Source organism: Chrysemys picta, chromosome 23 (assembly GCF_011386835.1).
Source record: "Chrysemys picta bellii isolate R12L10 chromosome 23, ASM1138683v2, whole genome shotgun sequence".
Lineage (NCBI taxonomy): Eukaryota > Metazoa > Chordata > Testudines > Emydidae > Chrysemys > Chrysemys picta.
Window position 1 is genome coordinate 11,362,915 of NC_088813.1, and position 18,418 is coordinate 11,381,332.

At 37.5% G+C, this 18,418-nt stretch overlaps 1 protein-coding gene across 1 annotated transcript in view; it reads right to left on the reverse strand.

Annotated features, from left to right (window-relative positions):
* Positions 1-18,418, reverse strand: part of MACO1 (macoilin 1) — a 49,038-nt gene that overhangs the window by 28,459 nt on the left and 2,161 nt on the right. Inside the window, exons 2-5 of the mRNA XM_005302056.5 lie at positions 6,507-6,648; positions 4,274-4,400; positions 1,846-1,969; positions 359-537 (exon numbers count right to left, since the gene is read on the reverse strand). Of these exons, the coding sequence (XP_005302113.1) occupies positions 359-537; positions 1,846-1,969; positions 4,274-4,400; positions 6,507-6,648 (572 nt within the window). The remainder of the gene's footprint in view (positions 1-358; positions 538-1,845; positions 1,970-4,273; positions 4,401-6,506; positions 6,649-18,418) is intronic.

Sequence of the window (18,418 nt, forward strand, 5' to 3'; positions counted from 1 at the left end):
GTGTATAAAGGAGGAGTAAGCAGGATGAGTGTCTTTTTCTGGCCGGGAGAACGGAAAGTCCCACCACTCACTGAGCTGATCCATTGTCACAGGCATACATGTATTAAGTGTACAAGTAGCACATATAGGGGACTAATACTGTATTTTGTTGGCAGGAAACCTGGCCAAGTGCCTTCGCCACTAAACTGAGTCTGTGGTCTTCTTGGGAAGTTCGATCGAAGTCTGCTGTATGGGCTATCTGGCCGAGCCAGTGCAACATACAGAGAGCACACACACGCAGCCAACAACTGACAACACACAGTATTTCTTTTAATTACTGATGGTGGCAGCAAAATACTATGCAGTCAGTATAACCTACCTTCCTCTGCCTCTCTCTCTTGCCTTTGTAGCATCTGTTGCTCTGGGGGTAGAGCTTGCTGGAGAAGCTGCATGTAAAATTCATTCTCTTTCTGCACTTCTTTTTGTTTTCTTAATCGCATTTTGTAGCTGACATAACTTTTGAAGCCAAAGCCCAAAGTCACAACAGGATAGCCAATACTAGAAAGAAGACCATGTTACCAAGTTAATAAGATATCCAGCATGCTATAAATATATCTGGATTACACCTGTTACAAAAGACATGATCTACAATAGTAAAAAGTCTTTTGTCATACTGATATTCATCATTAAAGATGTAATGACTTATTTATTTAGGTAGGCAAAGACACCTTTTAGACAACTGTCAGACAGGGTAACATACATCACTTAAGGAGATAAGAGAGACAACATGATCTAGAGGATTGAGCCTGGGGCTATGAGCCAGGAACTTCAGATTTCTAAACCTAGCTCTCCACTTATTTTATATATGGGCTCTGGCACATTATTTCATGCTTCAGTGCACACATCGGTAAAATGGAGATACTACTACTTACATATCCTTGGGGTAAAGCATGCAAGACCTAAATATTGTTATTAGCTAACAGGAATTTGAGCAATACAGAACGCTAGCAGATCATGCCATTAACTGTGCTAATAAGACACTTAACCAGTGGGAAATTGTCCATTGGCACGAGTATACGCCAAATGTGTTCATTTTAATTTGAGAATGGAAAAAAGGTCTCATCCACTAGCAAAAAAAGGAACCTGCTAGCAAATAAAACCGTATTAAATTGATTTAGGCTAATACTCTGCCAGAGAGGTCTTGACGAATGTGTAGACGCATGCCCATATCTATAACTGGGCTGATCAAGGCTGATAAACTAGATTCATACAAGTTTTTATATTTACAGGATTTCTAATATTTGTTTTAGGCTTCCCATCAATTTTCTTTATCCCAGTGTAAGTACTTAACGGACCCTGAAATAGAGCTACCAGAAATGATATGGCACTGATGACTTCCTAGGATTAAACATACATTCACTAGGAACTCAGCTTTTTACATGCTTCAGGTGTCCTAGATCAGAAACAAATTCAGTTGCAGCAGGTGACTTAACCATTATACAATATTTTCATTTTCTGCTTAGTAATGACACACTATGTAAATAAATTTGAGTTGCAAACATACTGCCAGAATGCATTGATTATTTGCATAAGTATTTGATGTTATCTTTGCTAATGTTTCTTTTGTGATACTGTGTAAATCTATCTGTAGCTACATTTCTAAAACTCTGACGACAAGCTGGAATGTTTTAATCCAGTTCACAAGAGGGAAAAAACTTCTCAAGAATTTCTGTAACCCAGGAGCAGTGGAAGCTCCCTAAAAGTGTGTGTGGGGGGGGGGAAGGGGAGGGCCCACCCGCATCTGAATCATGGCCCCCACCCCCGTGCTGCTCCTTCCTCCTGAGGCCCCATCCTCTGCATCCTTACCAGTGTGCAGCAAAAGGACGACAAAGGTCTACATGGAAGTTTTTGAGATCTTTAAATCGAATTGCTGCTTCAATATAAACAAAAAGTATCCACAGCGATACTGTTGGCAAACACACACCCCTCTCTATGGAGAAAAGACAAATACAAGCATCAGCAATACATTAAAGGCAGCAAGTACTTTAAGTTATTCTTTTAGAAGACTCAAATAAAAGGAAGTTAGTCAAGTCAGGGGTAAATATGGAATGAAATAAAGACTAGCTCTTGCAAAACAAAAAAACTAAAGATGTTTTAATTAAGAGTTTAGCTCTAAAGCTCTGCTTTATCATCTAGACTCAAATGCTAGGTATCTCAGAAAAATAAAACAGAAAGAGACATATCTGATGAGATACCTTTGCCCAAACCTCTACAATATGGATGAGCCCAAGCGGGAGAAACTGCAGAACTTTGGGGCCACGTTATAGTTTATGATCTTTGTATCAAGGAAAGGTTATTAAATTAGATTGAACTAGTAATACCCATTTAGGTACCTCTTAGTACCTGATGTGAATATGGCTAAAATAATACAAGTGGGTAAGCAGAACACTGGTTACCCAATAGACCAAGCTCCTTCCCCAAATGCAGGCAACAGTCTCCTCGACACACATTTTAGATTAGTTGAGCATTTGGGAGCCCATGCGGACTTTTTTCTGCACTATTCTCATACTCTTTCATTCGTGCAATTAGGAGTCATACAAAGGGAGGGAGAGAACTTTCCTTGGACAGCAGAAAACAGAATTGGCCACTTGTCAATGTTATTAATCTGATATGTAGTAATTATATTATAGGCCAATTTAAGTTGTAATTGGTTACCTTAAATAATAGCTTTGTTCTTTGTCGTCCATCCATATCATCCAGCAGCAGTTTACTACACAACTTTCCATCTACATGAATGCAACTTTAGGGCATGGATTCTCAACCTGACGGTCATGAACTTCCAGGGAGTTGTCACCACCCTGCCTGCCCACACTGCTAAATGTGAAGGGAATTCCAGCTAGATTTCAACAGCGAAGAGCCACTACTTTAGGGTTATCCAGACCTGCTGAATACAGCAGTATTTGATGGACGGTCTGACTCAGCAATCACCAGTAGGAATGCTAATGATTTATTCTGCTGCATGGGATTTAACCACAGAATTCCCATTGACTTTGCGAGTGTTTTATGAATTAATTCCACACAACTCTTGGAACATTTTAAATGATCTCAATAGGGAAAGCTAACACTATCCTTTAAGTTACTGCTTTAGGGTTCCCAAGTCTGCTGGCAGAGGCAACCATCTTCCTGAAAAGTGACATCATTTGACAAGAAAAACTTTGGGCAATCATTTTAAATCCTAGAGTTATTTTAGGATTGTTTAAAACATTATTAAAAATGAGCAGCAACTGATTCTCAGTTTCTTCCACTGCGCTCCCACATGCTACATTAGCTAATTACAAATGATTAAAACTGTTGGCAAGATGCTGCCTCCACCAGTGGGCTGAGAAATGCTCATTGCAGTGTTGCTAACTTGTGATTTTATGACATCTTGTGCTATTTGGTGTTTTTCTTAAAGCCCCAGCTTTTTGAGGTATGTGATTAGGTGAGAATCTCCACTTTCATTAAAAAAAAGTGTAGAGAAAATTTTGAAAACATAACTTGAGTGCACCCTAAAGGATTAGAAGCCAAATACCCCCTCCCCCCCAAAATGTATTTTTAAAATATTCTTAGGATTTTTAAACCAAATCATGATTTTTTTCAGTCTGACACTTTTTTAAATGCTTGGAGTCAGCAACACTGTCCTTGCAATAAAAATAGTTATTGTGACAAGTGCTTTAACCTGTAAATATCCATGATGCTAGCTAAAGTAATCTTTTAAATAAAGAGGTACACAGCATGTTCTGGTAAGCATTTTTTTTTAAACCAGTGGAAGGGGGGAAAAAACATTTGCTTCATCATTAATCTCTCAGTTAAACAACTCTAACCCAAATAGAAAGAACAGTGCTAGTATTGTGTCACAAAACTCCAGTTCTTTTTGTATTAGTGCTCCAAATTTCCTGATTTAAAAACAGTTATGCAGCCAGGTCAGGCATTCATAGCTAGTTTTTGCTGTTCTGGGGAGTCCCCTAGATACACTTTTCATGCCACTAGTTAAGGTGTCTTACTGTTTACAAAAAAAGTGCATACAAAGAAATCTCAAATACAAATCATTGGGTTAAGGTTATTTTGAAACTACATTAATTCATTCCCATAAAAAAGGGACCACAAAACAGATCTGTGAAACAAACGGAAGGCACAACTCTAGCTGAAAAAACAAGTTTTAATAAATCACAGAAACTATATTTCTGAATTTTGCTATGCAATGGTAAGATTTATATTTAACTAATAAGTTGTAACTAAAAGAATGTTGACCTACCTGTGTGCCAGACATACTGTACCCATACATACGTGCTGGCAGCAAAAAATAGCCATTGTATTGGTATGAAGAGCAGACATATTATATTGGATGTGAATGCTACACAAACAAAAAATACTGAAAAGGCCTGAGAAAAGGGAAAAAAGAAAGCATCTTAATGGTTCAATTATATTCCAGAGGAAACTACCGCTTTACATGCTAAATATGAAGTACAGCGTAGATGACATCAGGATTATATCAACATTAAAAGGTTACTACTATTTATAACAATTTGATTGGCTAATGAAGGTTCTAACCGATACATTTACGCAACAAACAGCACACAACTCAGAACTGTGCAGGTTCTATCCACTCTGCCAGCAGGTCTTCCAACAAAATCACTGTGTGTGAACACAGCTGCAGGTAAGACTTCAGCTGTACTGTTGACAGGCCTTGGCATTACTATATTATCCTCTTGATGTCAACAATGCCATTTTGTGATAACACACTTACAAAAAAGGATTAGGTATGTAAACGGATGAGAACATCCAGATTATATTAATGGGATAAAAATATATAAGGATATAAATCCTGATGCTTCAGCACATAAGCCAAATCACTGACAGCAGTTCTGAAGAAACTTTCCTTGTTTCCACTGCTAGATAGGACACTGGCCTAGATGGACCACTAGTCTGATATTGGTATGATGCTTCCCGTGTTCCGGGGCTCAGAATTGTGAGATCATTCCTATTCTGAGGTGCTGGAGACACTTGGCTTTTGACTTCATGCCTCATTACAGTTGATGTGTGCAGTTATTTGACTACAACTGCAAGGCCAGCAAGATTTTGTTTCTCACGTAAACTAGCAAAAACCCTTGTTAGTACTTTGGGAAAGAAAGATGTTAAAGTCATTAAGTGATTTATAAATACCAGATTATAATTTAAAGGAATATATTCTCTTCCCATGGGCATAACTGCCCCTTTAACAGGTGCTGTGGGCATTTAAAAAGGTGAAATATACGCCTAAGATTTTTGAGATAAAGATTAACCAGTATTGAGTAACAATTTGCATTAAAAGAATAGTTTTCAGCTACTTTTAAAATATATAATCCTTAGTAAAAAACCCCACCAATCTTTATAACTTTTGTTCACATAAAAACATATTATACTTCATAATTATTTCCCTTACTTTCAACTATGAGTTAATGTTATTAGTGGGTGGCTATTACTTATTTTTAATAATTGTGATTAAAATCCTTCATATTGTTATACTTTTCCTGTTAGGGAAGGTCAAGTAAAGTAAAACCTGGATTTTGAGCCAATTTAATTTAAAGGGACAGTGTCAAGTTAGGAGCCATGTCTGGGATTTCCCAGGGAGTTAGCGCCCAAATTTTATTGGAATTCATTAGCGCTGGGCACTTAACTCCATAAGGCGTCTTGTAAAACCCTAGCCCATATTTTTAAACACCACATTCCTTACACAAGGAACATCCCAGATTATTTAAACAAAGAATTTAGGTTTCAGTATTTATTTTCAATTTTTAAATGGCTGCCAGATTCCTACAACAAAGGAATAAACTTGAGGCAGTTGCAGCACAATTACAAGGCCTGCAACTTTTCAGGTAGGGGATAGGGAGGAGGAGGAGTGAGAGAGAGACAGAAAGTACAAAACAAAAGACTAGCCACACATTAAATCTAAATACTGTATCATTTTAACATAAAGCTAACTTTCACTCTACTACCAGTATCTAAAAGCTATTTCCAATAAACTGAGCTTCTTTGTTGTTTTCTTGTTGGCACCCACCAGTATTACTAATTTAAAAGACAAGAGGATCATTTTCTTTTTTTTGGTATTGGCCCCCATTACCATGGTACCTGAGGGCCTCACAATCTTTTTAATGCACTTACACTCGCAACACCCCTGTGAGGTAGGAAAGCACTATTATTCTCATTTTACTGATGGGAAACTGAGGCACTGAGAGGCTAAATGTTTTGCCCAAGGCCAAATATAAAGTCTGTGGCAAAGAAGGAACCTGAATCCAGGTCTCTGAAGTCCTATGCTCGCGCCCTACCGGCTGGACCATTGTTTCTCTCAAAAGCAATGATCAGTAAACACATGCTGAATTGGTTGTATGAGGGTACTATAAACCCTGGAACTTTTCCATTGCTATGAGCCCTAGATCTCCGCCACCGTTACAGGTATTTGCTATCACAACCAGAAAAATCAGTTTTCAAGTGTTTTCTTTTATACTTACCAAACCCTGGTATCTGAACGAATCGTAAACGCTCCTGATGAAAAGCCAAAACGGCCACAGATATTCAAATCTGAACTCCAGGACAAAGTCTGCCAGCAATACTAGTGCCCACACCACCAAGAATTTCAGGTACAGAAATGTACTGGAAAGAAAAAGACAACTGACATTAATTTCAACGCTTCTGGTGAAGAGAGGGATGCCAACAAGAGAACATATTGTTCTGATCAAAAGAAATGTACCATATGCTTTTTTCTTATAATGGTTTTCCTGTAATGAGTTTGATCACCTATAACACAAAATAGAGGCTTGTTCAAACACAAGCTGGCTTGGGCTAATGGAATCTTTAAAATTACACAAAATGCTTTTGAATTTTTGTTTTTACGAAGTGGCGGAAAAGGAAACTTTTATTGCTGTTACAAAATGCTTTAGGCCAACCTCTTTCTTTATCACTCTATCATATTTTTTATAAAGTGAAGTTTTGTAAGCAGCTCGTTTATCATTCAAATATACGTGGTCATGGCTGAAAGGCTCCAGATTTTTTCTCTCTCTCTCTCTCATATTTGCTTGCAAAGGCCATGTAGTTTTCTGTGTTTTCCCCAAGAAAGTGCTGCAGAAGTTTGGTTCTCTCTCTCTCTCACGCACACACACAGTTATAATGTTAGCAACTTAGAACTCACATGGCATCATACAAATTAAAGACAGGCAACCAATAAGGAAGTCTGTTGCAATTTCAAACTGCCAAAGTGTTGTTTTTCATAATACTCTTTAAAGTAAAAATGTCCATTTTAAAAATGGGAATATGGAGGCACAATCCTACAGGCTCTGGAAGAGCCAGAAAAAGAAACCATATTTCCTGACTCTCAGTCCAACACTTTAAGTACTGGACAACTCAGGTCTCAAAATATTGAGACAAACACTGAGTGGTCTCTCAAGTGCTTATTTAGGTCATTCTTACAAGTGTTACCATGTTAATTAATATGTTCTGCTACATCAATGAAGCTGGCAGAAGGAAAGGTGAAGAGTACCAGAGGCAAAGAAAATCAGAGCTCCATTATCTTGCTTCATTACCTCAAAATATGACCTCTTACTGCATTATGTTAACTTGTGTAATTATTTTATGTATATTTATACAAACAACGTAACCATTTTTTTAAACCAAGAGTTGCTCCACCATGATCTCCTCAAGCAGTCACTTTCTCTGTATCACACGGTCAACAAGCTCAATGGAACTTTGCCCTGGGATGTCTACTGACAAACTGCCAAGAATTAACATGTGCAATGTTGTGTAGCACCGTCTGTCTCAAGTTTCTGTACTGTGCATAGCCATCCATATTATCTGGGAAGTTACATAAGTCTTGATAAAAGATACAGAGAAGAAAGCTTCTGCGAAGAACAAATTTACACATAAGCAGTGGTTTACAAGCAACTGAATACCGGTTAGCCTTGAAGAGTTAGTGGTGGAAATTACTAAGCGTGTTGCCTATCAGATAGATCACTTCATTCCATTTCATTAAAATTCAGCAATGTTCTTATCTCAGGGTGATGAAGCAAATTATCACAGAAAGAGAAGCCATTATCGCTTACCAATTCTCTGAGAATTATTCTTTTCTAGAGCAAGGCACCACCTACGGTTTTTACTGGGCGAATTACTGAGCAATTGCACACCTTTTTGCTACGTACATCAAAGAGGATGATGCTCTGGACGCCCTCTATTAGCAACTATTTTAAACAAGACAGTCCTCCATGCATCTCGGAAACCTCCAACCTGAAACCATTTCAGTAATTCTTTAAATAGCAACGCTGAAGTTTCAGATGTATGCAGCCGCGGAATGACTGTGGTGTGGAGGCAGAGTGGCACTTTATTTTTAATCTACTAACCACAACAAAAATGCTAATGTATTTTGGAAGTGATTATAGTAGTACTGGTAGGAAATGCTAGCTTGCAAACAGGTATGCAGTAATCACATTCCCACATCCATACACTCACACTTGTCTGTAAAGTGCCTAGTACTCAGCTGGTACTATACAAAGAAATACATGATGTAATTCATCCCCTTTATATGAATGAAGAGATGGATTCTCTGCACTATGAATGAGTGTAAAGATACTGCAGTAGTAAGTTAGTGCAAGTTACAAGAGGAATACTCCCTTTTGTACCCATGGGGTCCAAATGAGTTAAAGCAGGGATGGGCAAACTACGGCTCGTTGGCCACATCCAGCCCATCAGACCTTTTAATCCGGCCCTCGAGCACCATTGCCCTGGTCTGGCGCTCCCACCAGGGAGCAGAGTTAGGGGCTTGCCCTGCTCCACCCAGTGCTCCCGCGTGTTCAGGACCTGTGTGACGGGCGTGAAGGCATGCATGTTACTCCAGCTGCATAACCCAAACACGCCTCACACGTCATCAGAGCCTGGAACATCCTAGTGTGGAAAGGGGGTTAATTTGGTTTAATTATTGTAATACATTGTTATGATGGTATATTTATAATAGTAAGTAAGGTTTTATGTTTAATTCCACTAAAATGTATCTTTATTAAATACTTTTTTTGGAATATCTCTGAATTGTTAATTTCATGAGCACTCGTGGCCCGCCATACAATTTTCATGCCCAGATGTGGCCCTCAGGCCAAAAAGTTTTCCCACCCCTGAGTTAAAGTGAAAGATGTCAGGAACGGATACGTACATTGTGCATTCCTGTGAAACATAATACAATCTATCTATACAATTAGGTCAGATTCCAAGATTTAAGACTAGGAAAACCCCATACTTCCACCTTAATTTCTTGTCATGGTTGGGTTCATACGGTTAAATCAAATCACTATATGGGATGAGAAAGTGACATTTGTGGACCCTCACGGTCTTTTCTGTTTCACTCCCCTGTCCTTGGAGAGCAGAGGAACAGTGGATATTCCCTTCTCACCTAACGTGTTACTAGATTACCTACTAAAAGTCCAGTTCTGCAACCCTTACTCACTGTGACTAGTCCCATTCAAGCGAATTAACAAGAGATTTATAAACAAGGTATATAAGAAATCTAATAGGCAATGAGGTAAGAAGCTTCATGACCTGAAACATTGTCTACCCCGGACTAAGTCAATTTGCAATGCGACTTTGCTTTTAAAATATTGTTTTTATAGTACAATTTCAAAAACATTTTCCCGTATCTATGGTTGAAGTGTTTACACAACAGAATTAAAATATTTGCATACATTTTAACTACAACTATAAAAAGATCCTAATAAAGTAATCAGAAATGCTAGTGCATTAACCTAGGAGATTAACATTTCTTAGGTGATTGCAGCATTGCCAATAGCCTTGCACTCAAATAATGCCCTCAGAGGATAGCAAAACAGCAGCATGACCGTAAAAATCTTATAACTTCAACTTTAAAAAAAAAAAAAAAAAGTATGTGGTAAGATGGGTTTTGGTTGTATACTATGTTTTAATCTTTTTGGGTTAAATTCAGCCTTTGAGATAGGACCTGTACAAAGACCCTCCATGACATAGAACCTCTGCAATACTCAGGTATGAGGGGGGACAGGTGTTGTGGTTGTGTAGTAGAACCTCTAAACTTTACGTGGCAGGGAAGCAGATTCCATCCATGTCAGTTCTGAATACACCAATTGATTTGCACATAAGCAGATCCAACATCCAGGAACCGTGATGCAGATGTTATTATAGCTCCTAGGCTGGAAAAACAGCTGTGGCAGGCATGGGGGTGTGTGTGTGTGTGTGTGTGTGTGTGTATGTGTGTTAATTGCTCAGGTTAAGTGTGTTATTTGAGAATTCCATCCCTGGATACTTTTATTTTTCCGTCAAGAAAGATAATGATATACAAAAATATCCATTGCCAATCCACATGTACCTGACTGCCCCATCATAGCATTGTTTGGGAAACAAAGACATTTGAACCAGTCTGTACTTTTCTGCAGCTGAAGTCCATAATAACGGACATGTTCTCTAACAAATTAGTTTTGCCAAATGCAATGCAAATCTAATAATTATTTAGTGTCTCTTTTAAAAAGGGGACACTATACACTTGTATGGGCCTCAAGAAGTACCTGCCTAATCCTATTTTTGACACTGGTGATTTCTTCCAGTTAGTAGGCCAGATGGTAGTGATTCTTAGGAGTAAGAAGAGAGTACCTGAACCCTTGCATGCCCTTGTTCCACCCAGATATGGTGTACCGATGTTTGCTATTCCTGACAAATTCTATTGTCTACGTTAACAGTTTTTGTCACCCAAATCAGAGGGGCTAAATAGACAAACAGTGCTCTCCCCTATGCTGATGTGCCCGTACACTTTAAACATTTCAAATAGCTATGGATGTACATGTAAAATTAAGCTCCATTAGAAAAAAATACGCGATGACCTCTTGTTCTGGTAGGCGAATCACAATTCTGTTCGCTTGTTCTTTATGACAAAAATAATATTCCATGATGGCGTTATTAACAATATTTCTCAATTGCTCTTTTCTTTTCCTTGGCTTTGTACTATTTCCCTCTACTGCCTTAACGTTTGTACTCTTCAAGCTCTGATATTTTCTGGACACTATTCTTCTTTACATTCTCTCACTGTTTTAGTCACTATCCCTACTGTGCCCCACCTCCAATATGCTCATCCTGCAATGCAAACAGCTGGTATTCCTTTGGTGTCTAGCATCAGCCATTTATTATCCATGATCCTCTCATATTCTATTGATCTTTCTAAGCACATCCACACGTCTCTCCAATTTTGATAGCTGTGTCAGTATCCTCGCTTACAGATAATATTTATCACACAGAAAAATGCTCTCTCACCTTAGACTCAAATGCATCACCCTGCACCCATTTTAATTCCCCAAGTTAGTTCTTAATATAGAAGAGAAAAACCCTCATGCTCAAATTGGTTTTAGATAATTACCCTGCATTTTAGATATTAAATTTTCTGGTCTGTTACATCATACAAAAATCTGAAATCAGTGATTTGCCCAAGAACTGACAAGGGCAGGACTTTCCTATAAAAGTGACATAGGGTCTAATTATACAGTGGAAGGCCGGAGGGGGTAAAGACAAAAGATGGAAGTGTTGACCAGAAAGGACCAGTGACTTGATCCAGTATAGCAAACCCAATAAAAAAGGTTGATTACTAGTATACTCATACAATGAACATGCAATTTTACTCCAAACCCCACATTCATTGTCTCTCCCCCTTTGGATTTTTGAAAGGAAAAAATGCAGAAGAATTAACCTAAGTGCCAGAGCTGCTCCCTTATTTGCTCATTCTTTATTTTCTCCTTACTACTCTACACCACTGCATTGTGTGGGTGCTGCAAGGTAAAAAATGTCCAAAATAATTGGTGAGAATTATATTACAATCTGCAGTGCACACAAAGTCCAAACCAGTAGCAAGCTACACTGGTACTCTATTCCTTCATGATCTGTGAGTCCCAAAGGCGGCAAAGTGAATCTTACCAGAATTGATAGCATGTTTCATTTTGCAGTCTGACACACAACACAATGGACTGGAAGGCATCTTGAGACTGGCAAAGTGCCAAATGTAGAGGTAGGCTTCAGAGAGGTGAAGTGTAGCACCTATGCAGAATTACTACAGAGCTCAGAGTCAGTCAGCAAGATCTCAAGCCTGTCTAGCTGAGTCCAGCCAAAATATTTTGCATAGTTAGAGAATATGAATGGAGATTCTCAGATGAAAAAGGTGCTTTATATGTGCAAAGGTGATTTGGGGAGAGAAAGGATGCAGAATGGGGAGGGACAAGATGCGTATAAGCAGAACAGTAGGTAAACAAGAATACAGGACAGAATACATATAAATGGCATGAAGTAAACAGAATGAGGCGAATATGGAAAATATTTTACAATAAGGAAGAGATATTTGAAGAATCCAGAGAGATTTGCCCTGGTACTAAATCAGTGCATCATATGGAGAAAGTCTGTGTATAACAAGAATTAGAGTAAGGTAAGATGAAATGGAAAAGTTACATATATTTTACAGAAATTCTGGAAGCAAATGTTATACAATGGCTTAACTGGAGGCATGCATTCAGCAATGAGTATGATCTTATTGGAAAAACAGGTACAGTCAGACCCACAAAATAACTTAGCTGAAAATACCAAAGTACAGAACAGGTAAAAGTAAAGCAGGCAGAGGAACGGCAATGTGTGCAGAATGAGACACATATGCAGAGGGAAGTAATATTACCTGTAGTATTGGGGATGACAAAGTAGAACATTTAAATTTAAGCCAAATTATATTTGAGACCTGGATTTGAGTTAAGTAAAAAAAGGTAGTACTGTTGGTTTGTTACAGACCTCCAGGGCAGCTGGAGAAGGGTGAGCAGAAAATGTTTTTCCTGTTAAAGGAAGACGATTAAAAAGTGCTAGATTAAATCATCATTGGGAAGAATCTTTATGGATTTAAAAAGAGACCATATTCCTTGAGTTAGAATGTACCATTTTTCCTTATAGTTTATTGAGCTGTCAGCATAGTCAAAGGCTTAACACTTGGATATAAGCCAAATCAGAAGTTAGGTAGAACACAGAATCTAGTGACTATTTTATCAAAAAGTGATCATACCACCAAGAAAAGCAGCACAAAAGTATTGGACAATCAGAGGCACATACTGTCCTCACTCCACATGTGGAGCTCTCAATACTCACTTGAAGATTTCAGACATATACACATCCTCCTAAGCATTCCTTTGGCTGGCAGCCCAGGGAAATGCCTGTGATTGAGGGCAATATATGGTGTTAAAAAAAGCCAACATTGAATGCAAACAAAATGCTTTAGGGAAAGTTGTTTTGAATTCCATGATATGTAAGGAAAGTCAACTGAAGAGGAAGTTAAACCAGTCGTAGAGTGCATTTGGAATTCATCTCAAATCTTAACCAGCTATAAAACTGGCATCAAGCGTCAACATGATTAAGTAGCGATATAATGAGCAGTATCAGCAATAAAGCTGAAAGATTTTAAACAGATCAAGTAAGAATGAGGCTTGGGAGGACTACTAAAAACCAAGAAACAGCAAGCTACAGAAAAAAACTTGAGAGGTAAAAAGAGTTAGTGTCAAATTGCAATGAGTACTTTGATTAATAAAGAAGATTTTAATATATGCATGGTACAAAGGGTAAAAGACCTGATCTATTCAAGAAAGATTGTGAAATAGGGAATAGGTAATTAAAAAAAAATGGAAATGCAGACTTTTGACTGTATTTCATAGAAAAATAAAAGAGCAAGTGCTTCTCTAGAAAGTTGACCGGAAGATTTAGGGGAAACACAGTACACTTAAATTGTAGTGAAGTTCTTTTAAAATGTACAGTAAATCCTGCAATACAGCACAGAACTATCACACTTGCACATAGTACTGACGGAGTCCTAGCCTATCCAGGTAATCACAATACTTCAGAAGCAATGATCATTTTAGACTGTGAGATTGCACCATTGGCATCTGAAGCTTCATTTGCAGTACACAAGCACAAAGCTGCCAGCAACTGTGCCAGCACGCCACGCTACACAGCACTTAATCATGGCCTGAAGTAGCTTCAAATTGACATGAGGAACCAAACTAAATGGGAGAAAAAGGGGAAAAGAAGGAAAATTAAAAGGAAGAAGCAGGAGAGCAACTGCTGAAAATTGGGGAGAGGGAAAAAACAAGAGGAGACCAGCTCAAAGACCGAGAGTTTAATGGCCCTTTCTTGAAGGCCTGAGGCACAAATAGCTGATTTAATGCATGGAATGAACACTAGAAAAAGCACTGTATGTAGTACAGTTACATATCACTAATTCCATATTTTAAAGGTCTTAAACATTGAAATTAATTAGTTAAGTAAAAGAATATTGCACAAGTTTTAGAGTGCAAACATAGTATTCAGTCAATGAGACAGGAAGTTTACATTTTCACATGTAAGTTACAATTTGACAGTTCTGATGGTCTGTTCTACAAGGTAATGATGCAGAAATAAATTCCTTTCCTGTTGCCTAAAATATATTGATTGTGGGGCTCCACAACATCTGTAAAACTGAGAAACAGTCACTGCGGAGAGATGAGAGACTCACTAAATTTTAATTGTTCCAACTGTCTAGCATGTACTCACTAAACTTTACAGCTTCCAATCAGTACCTTAAACTACCTGAAATTTAGGTACGTATAAGTACTAACCACCATGTCCTCTTCAGAAATTTGGAAGGATAAATAGCATCATTTCATGTTAAATCTTTAACAAAAATTCAAATGCATTCCAGATGAAATTTCATATTGAAATCTAATACCTGTCTGAGTGTTATCATAAAAGGTTGGGTTTATCTGAATATTTTTATAAAAACAAACACAGGGACCATTGTACCCATCTCCTCAAAACTAGCTTACAGTCCTTCCTTTGATGTATTCAAAACTTTCCATTTGACCATTACTTAATTTTACTTTTAGTTTAGACTTCTCCAATTTCATCCCAGATATTTAACAGTTAGGTATTATTATTAATGTTCAACCACCAAATCCAGGAATAACCATAGGCTATCATGGTTTGTTTTTGGTAACGTCTAGCACCGAGGGGTCCTGACCCTGGCGGGGAGCCTTCAGATGCCACTGGTACAATAAATTAAAAAATAGTGCAAGGCACATTCCAAACTACCAAGATAGAGTACTGTCTCAAATAACTCAGTCTAACAGATACAGACAGTGGTTAGTGAAAGGGGAACAACAAATAGAGATTTTTAATAAAAGTCAACTAGATTCAGCATAGGCAGCAGGGCAGAAGTGGGTCTTTAAGGGGAACTTAAGTATGAACACAGTAAGGGGCCTTGCCAATGAGCTCAGAGAGGTTAAACCACGAACAGGAGCCAAATGGAGAAATATTCATAGTGTGCAACAATTGCTAAATTCATTAATCATTTTGCAAAATCTTGGGTTGGTGAACTGGTGTAGACATAGTCAAACAGATTAAAAGCAACAATTTTTCCTTTTCAACAGTAATGGCCTCTCTTCTTCCTTTGTGTATGTTCTCTTTGCATACAAGGGTAAACTTCACTTTACCAAAAATGCTGCTCTGAGCACTTAGGTGAGCAGGAGTCTCATAAACGTCACTTGGTTGCCATACAAAATTGAGGAGACAACATTGCGTTATGGAAGTTTTTTGTTTTTAATAGAGTCAGGATGCATTCAGTGGTCTGTTTGTTTCACCTATCGGCTTTGGGGGCTTCATTTCATCAAACACAAAACCTACTAAGTTATCATCCGGATATTATAAAATGATTATTGCCATTTTTTAGGTGGGTAACAGATATTGCTTATCAATCTTGAAAGTTTAAGAACCCTGTCAAATCACATCAGAGACTACTTACATAATATCATGATATACTGAACTATGAGTGAAAATGGTAACAGGGAAGGGAGACAAGAGAAGGGATGAGGAAAAAGGAAAGACATTCCATATAAAGCACCTCTTGCTGATTAGGTTACCAAAGAAGCAAATCCCCCACACTAGCTTACCCTACCTCTTCCTGGAATAGCACATTGAAGCTGTCTGAATTTTCAGAACAGAAAATGTCAATATGAAATGAAAACCCTAAGTGTAAAACAAAGAATTCCACGAGAAACAATTACTACAAGAAATGTGATGCTCCGTATTGGAGATATACCTACAGCGAGCATAGCTGTGTACGATTCTTTGGAAAAGGAACCACCCACCTAATAATCCATCCCACCTCCCCTGCCCCAAATCTGTTCAGATGTAAGAGAAGGTATATAATGTTGAATCTCTATTTAAAAGCAACTGATCGTAGGATTCCAGAAGGGTCTGCCTACATATAACTATTTTCCAAGTGACTGTGCTCCCTAAATATTATCTTATAAACAGAAGATGAAATTACTTTGTAACTTCCAAATGGTATTTTGCTTAAGAATAGACACTCTGAAGCAATTAATAAATATTTTGTTATTCTACTACATTTAACATTGTCTTTAGATTTTCCATCAATTTGACATGAACAAGAGACTAAACAGAGAAGTAAGCAGTAACAAATCTATATTTTTCTGAAAAATTTGTTTAAGAAATTATTAAATTAGCAAACAAGTGCCAGTATTTTATTTGTAAATAAGATTTATAGGTAAGGGATTTCAGATATCAGCCAAATATAGAAATACAAAGGAAGCCTTTTCTAGTTACACTATTTCTCACAGAACAACTTTATTTTAAGCAGAGGGTCACTATAATCAGAATCACAATTTGCATATTGAAATTAAGTAAAACTCTGTGGGAATTTCATTATATCAGAGTTCACTATGAATTGATTCCCTTTTGTAAAGCTAATGTTAATATTATGCACATTTTCTCAGATCTTCAACCTACTGCATATACAGACCTCAACTGAACTAGAAATAGAAGTGAGATATTATCACAGCTCATGATTTTCAACAATCAGTGTTTCAAGACTATCAATTTCTCTCTTACTCAAGAATTGTATAATTACTGTGTACCTGAATTTGACAGCCCTCTCTTACTAGCTCAAAAACGTTGTTTTCTCCTAATTGTTTAGGGCTTTAGTTGACAGTCTCTTGTCCACTAAGGAAGCTACCAAGTTTAATACTCAAATAAAGTATACCTTAAATTAACTGTGCTCTTTAAAATACTCTTAAGATTAAAACATGTTTTTACAAAACAGCTGTTCAAAAAGATGATCTATGGTGTTTTGATGTGTACCATATATGGAACATGTCAATGAATGCAGTTATTTCACACAACATAAAAGTCAGGTACCTTTTGCCAGCTAAGTAGTACAGATATTCTTGTAATTTCCATCTTTATAAATGAATTATTATTTAAAGTTAAAGTTTAAAATAAAACTACTGCCATTTATTTAACAAGTCAAGACTCATACCATTATATGGAATGCAAGCATATTCAGAACCATTCTTGACCAAATTATCTACTTTATTTGTTTAGCAAGTCTTTCTCTTAGAGTTTCTCACTGTTTCAGCTCCACAGTCAGAAGTTCTAATGTGGACAAGGTGCTGGCAGCTGCTGGCATTTTTTACCACCAAGTCATCTAGATTTACTCTGAGCAGTAATTACATGACTCCATATGAAAAACGTTCCAATCTTTTCTACTAGTGGTGCAGCTCCACAATTTTAATAAAAAATTTAATAAAAAAGTTCTGTGCAGACACAGCTCTTTAGTATATACGGGTTATGCCAAAGGAGGGCAAACGCACCCTTATCAGGGAGGAAGGGGGACCAATACATAATTTGTGGGGGAGGAGGAAGTACCATGGGCAAAAAATACCTCCTGACAACCCCCTCACCCTCTAAAAAGAGTGTCCAGCAGTTACTCCAAACCACCAAAATATCTAATACTCTAACCAAATTCTCCGGTCATTCAATTTTTGCCCAAATATATTGATAGTACTTGACTCTATCTCAAGTGGAAACCCATTCTACCTATTCACCATTCTCTGTAAAATCATATTTCTAGCACGCACACACACACACACACGAACAAAAGCCAAGATATGCTACTGTTTACAGTAAAACACCATCAACTGGTCTCTCAATCTGAGATTTTCTTGCTCTTGTTTTAATATATGACCCATGTTTATCACCAAAAAACTCTAGGAGTTTAAAGGGACACATGAACTTGCAATCTAGTAAATTTTTTAAAAATGAGTTAAAAGTCAGTGTCATGGACTGTACCTGAGGCTGCTGCCATTTTTTTTTTTATTTACCCAAGCATACCTTCTTATATTTTAAAAATGTCTATCACCCTGTTGTGAAAAAAACCCCACACAAACAGAAGAAACAGTGAAACTGACTATAAAAGCTTATCAAAAGCACAAATAAGCTGAAAAAGAAAAATATTTCTCATCTTTTTAGTTACACTAAACTTAGGTGTTTCTTATAAGATTTCATACAGAATTAGGTT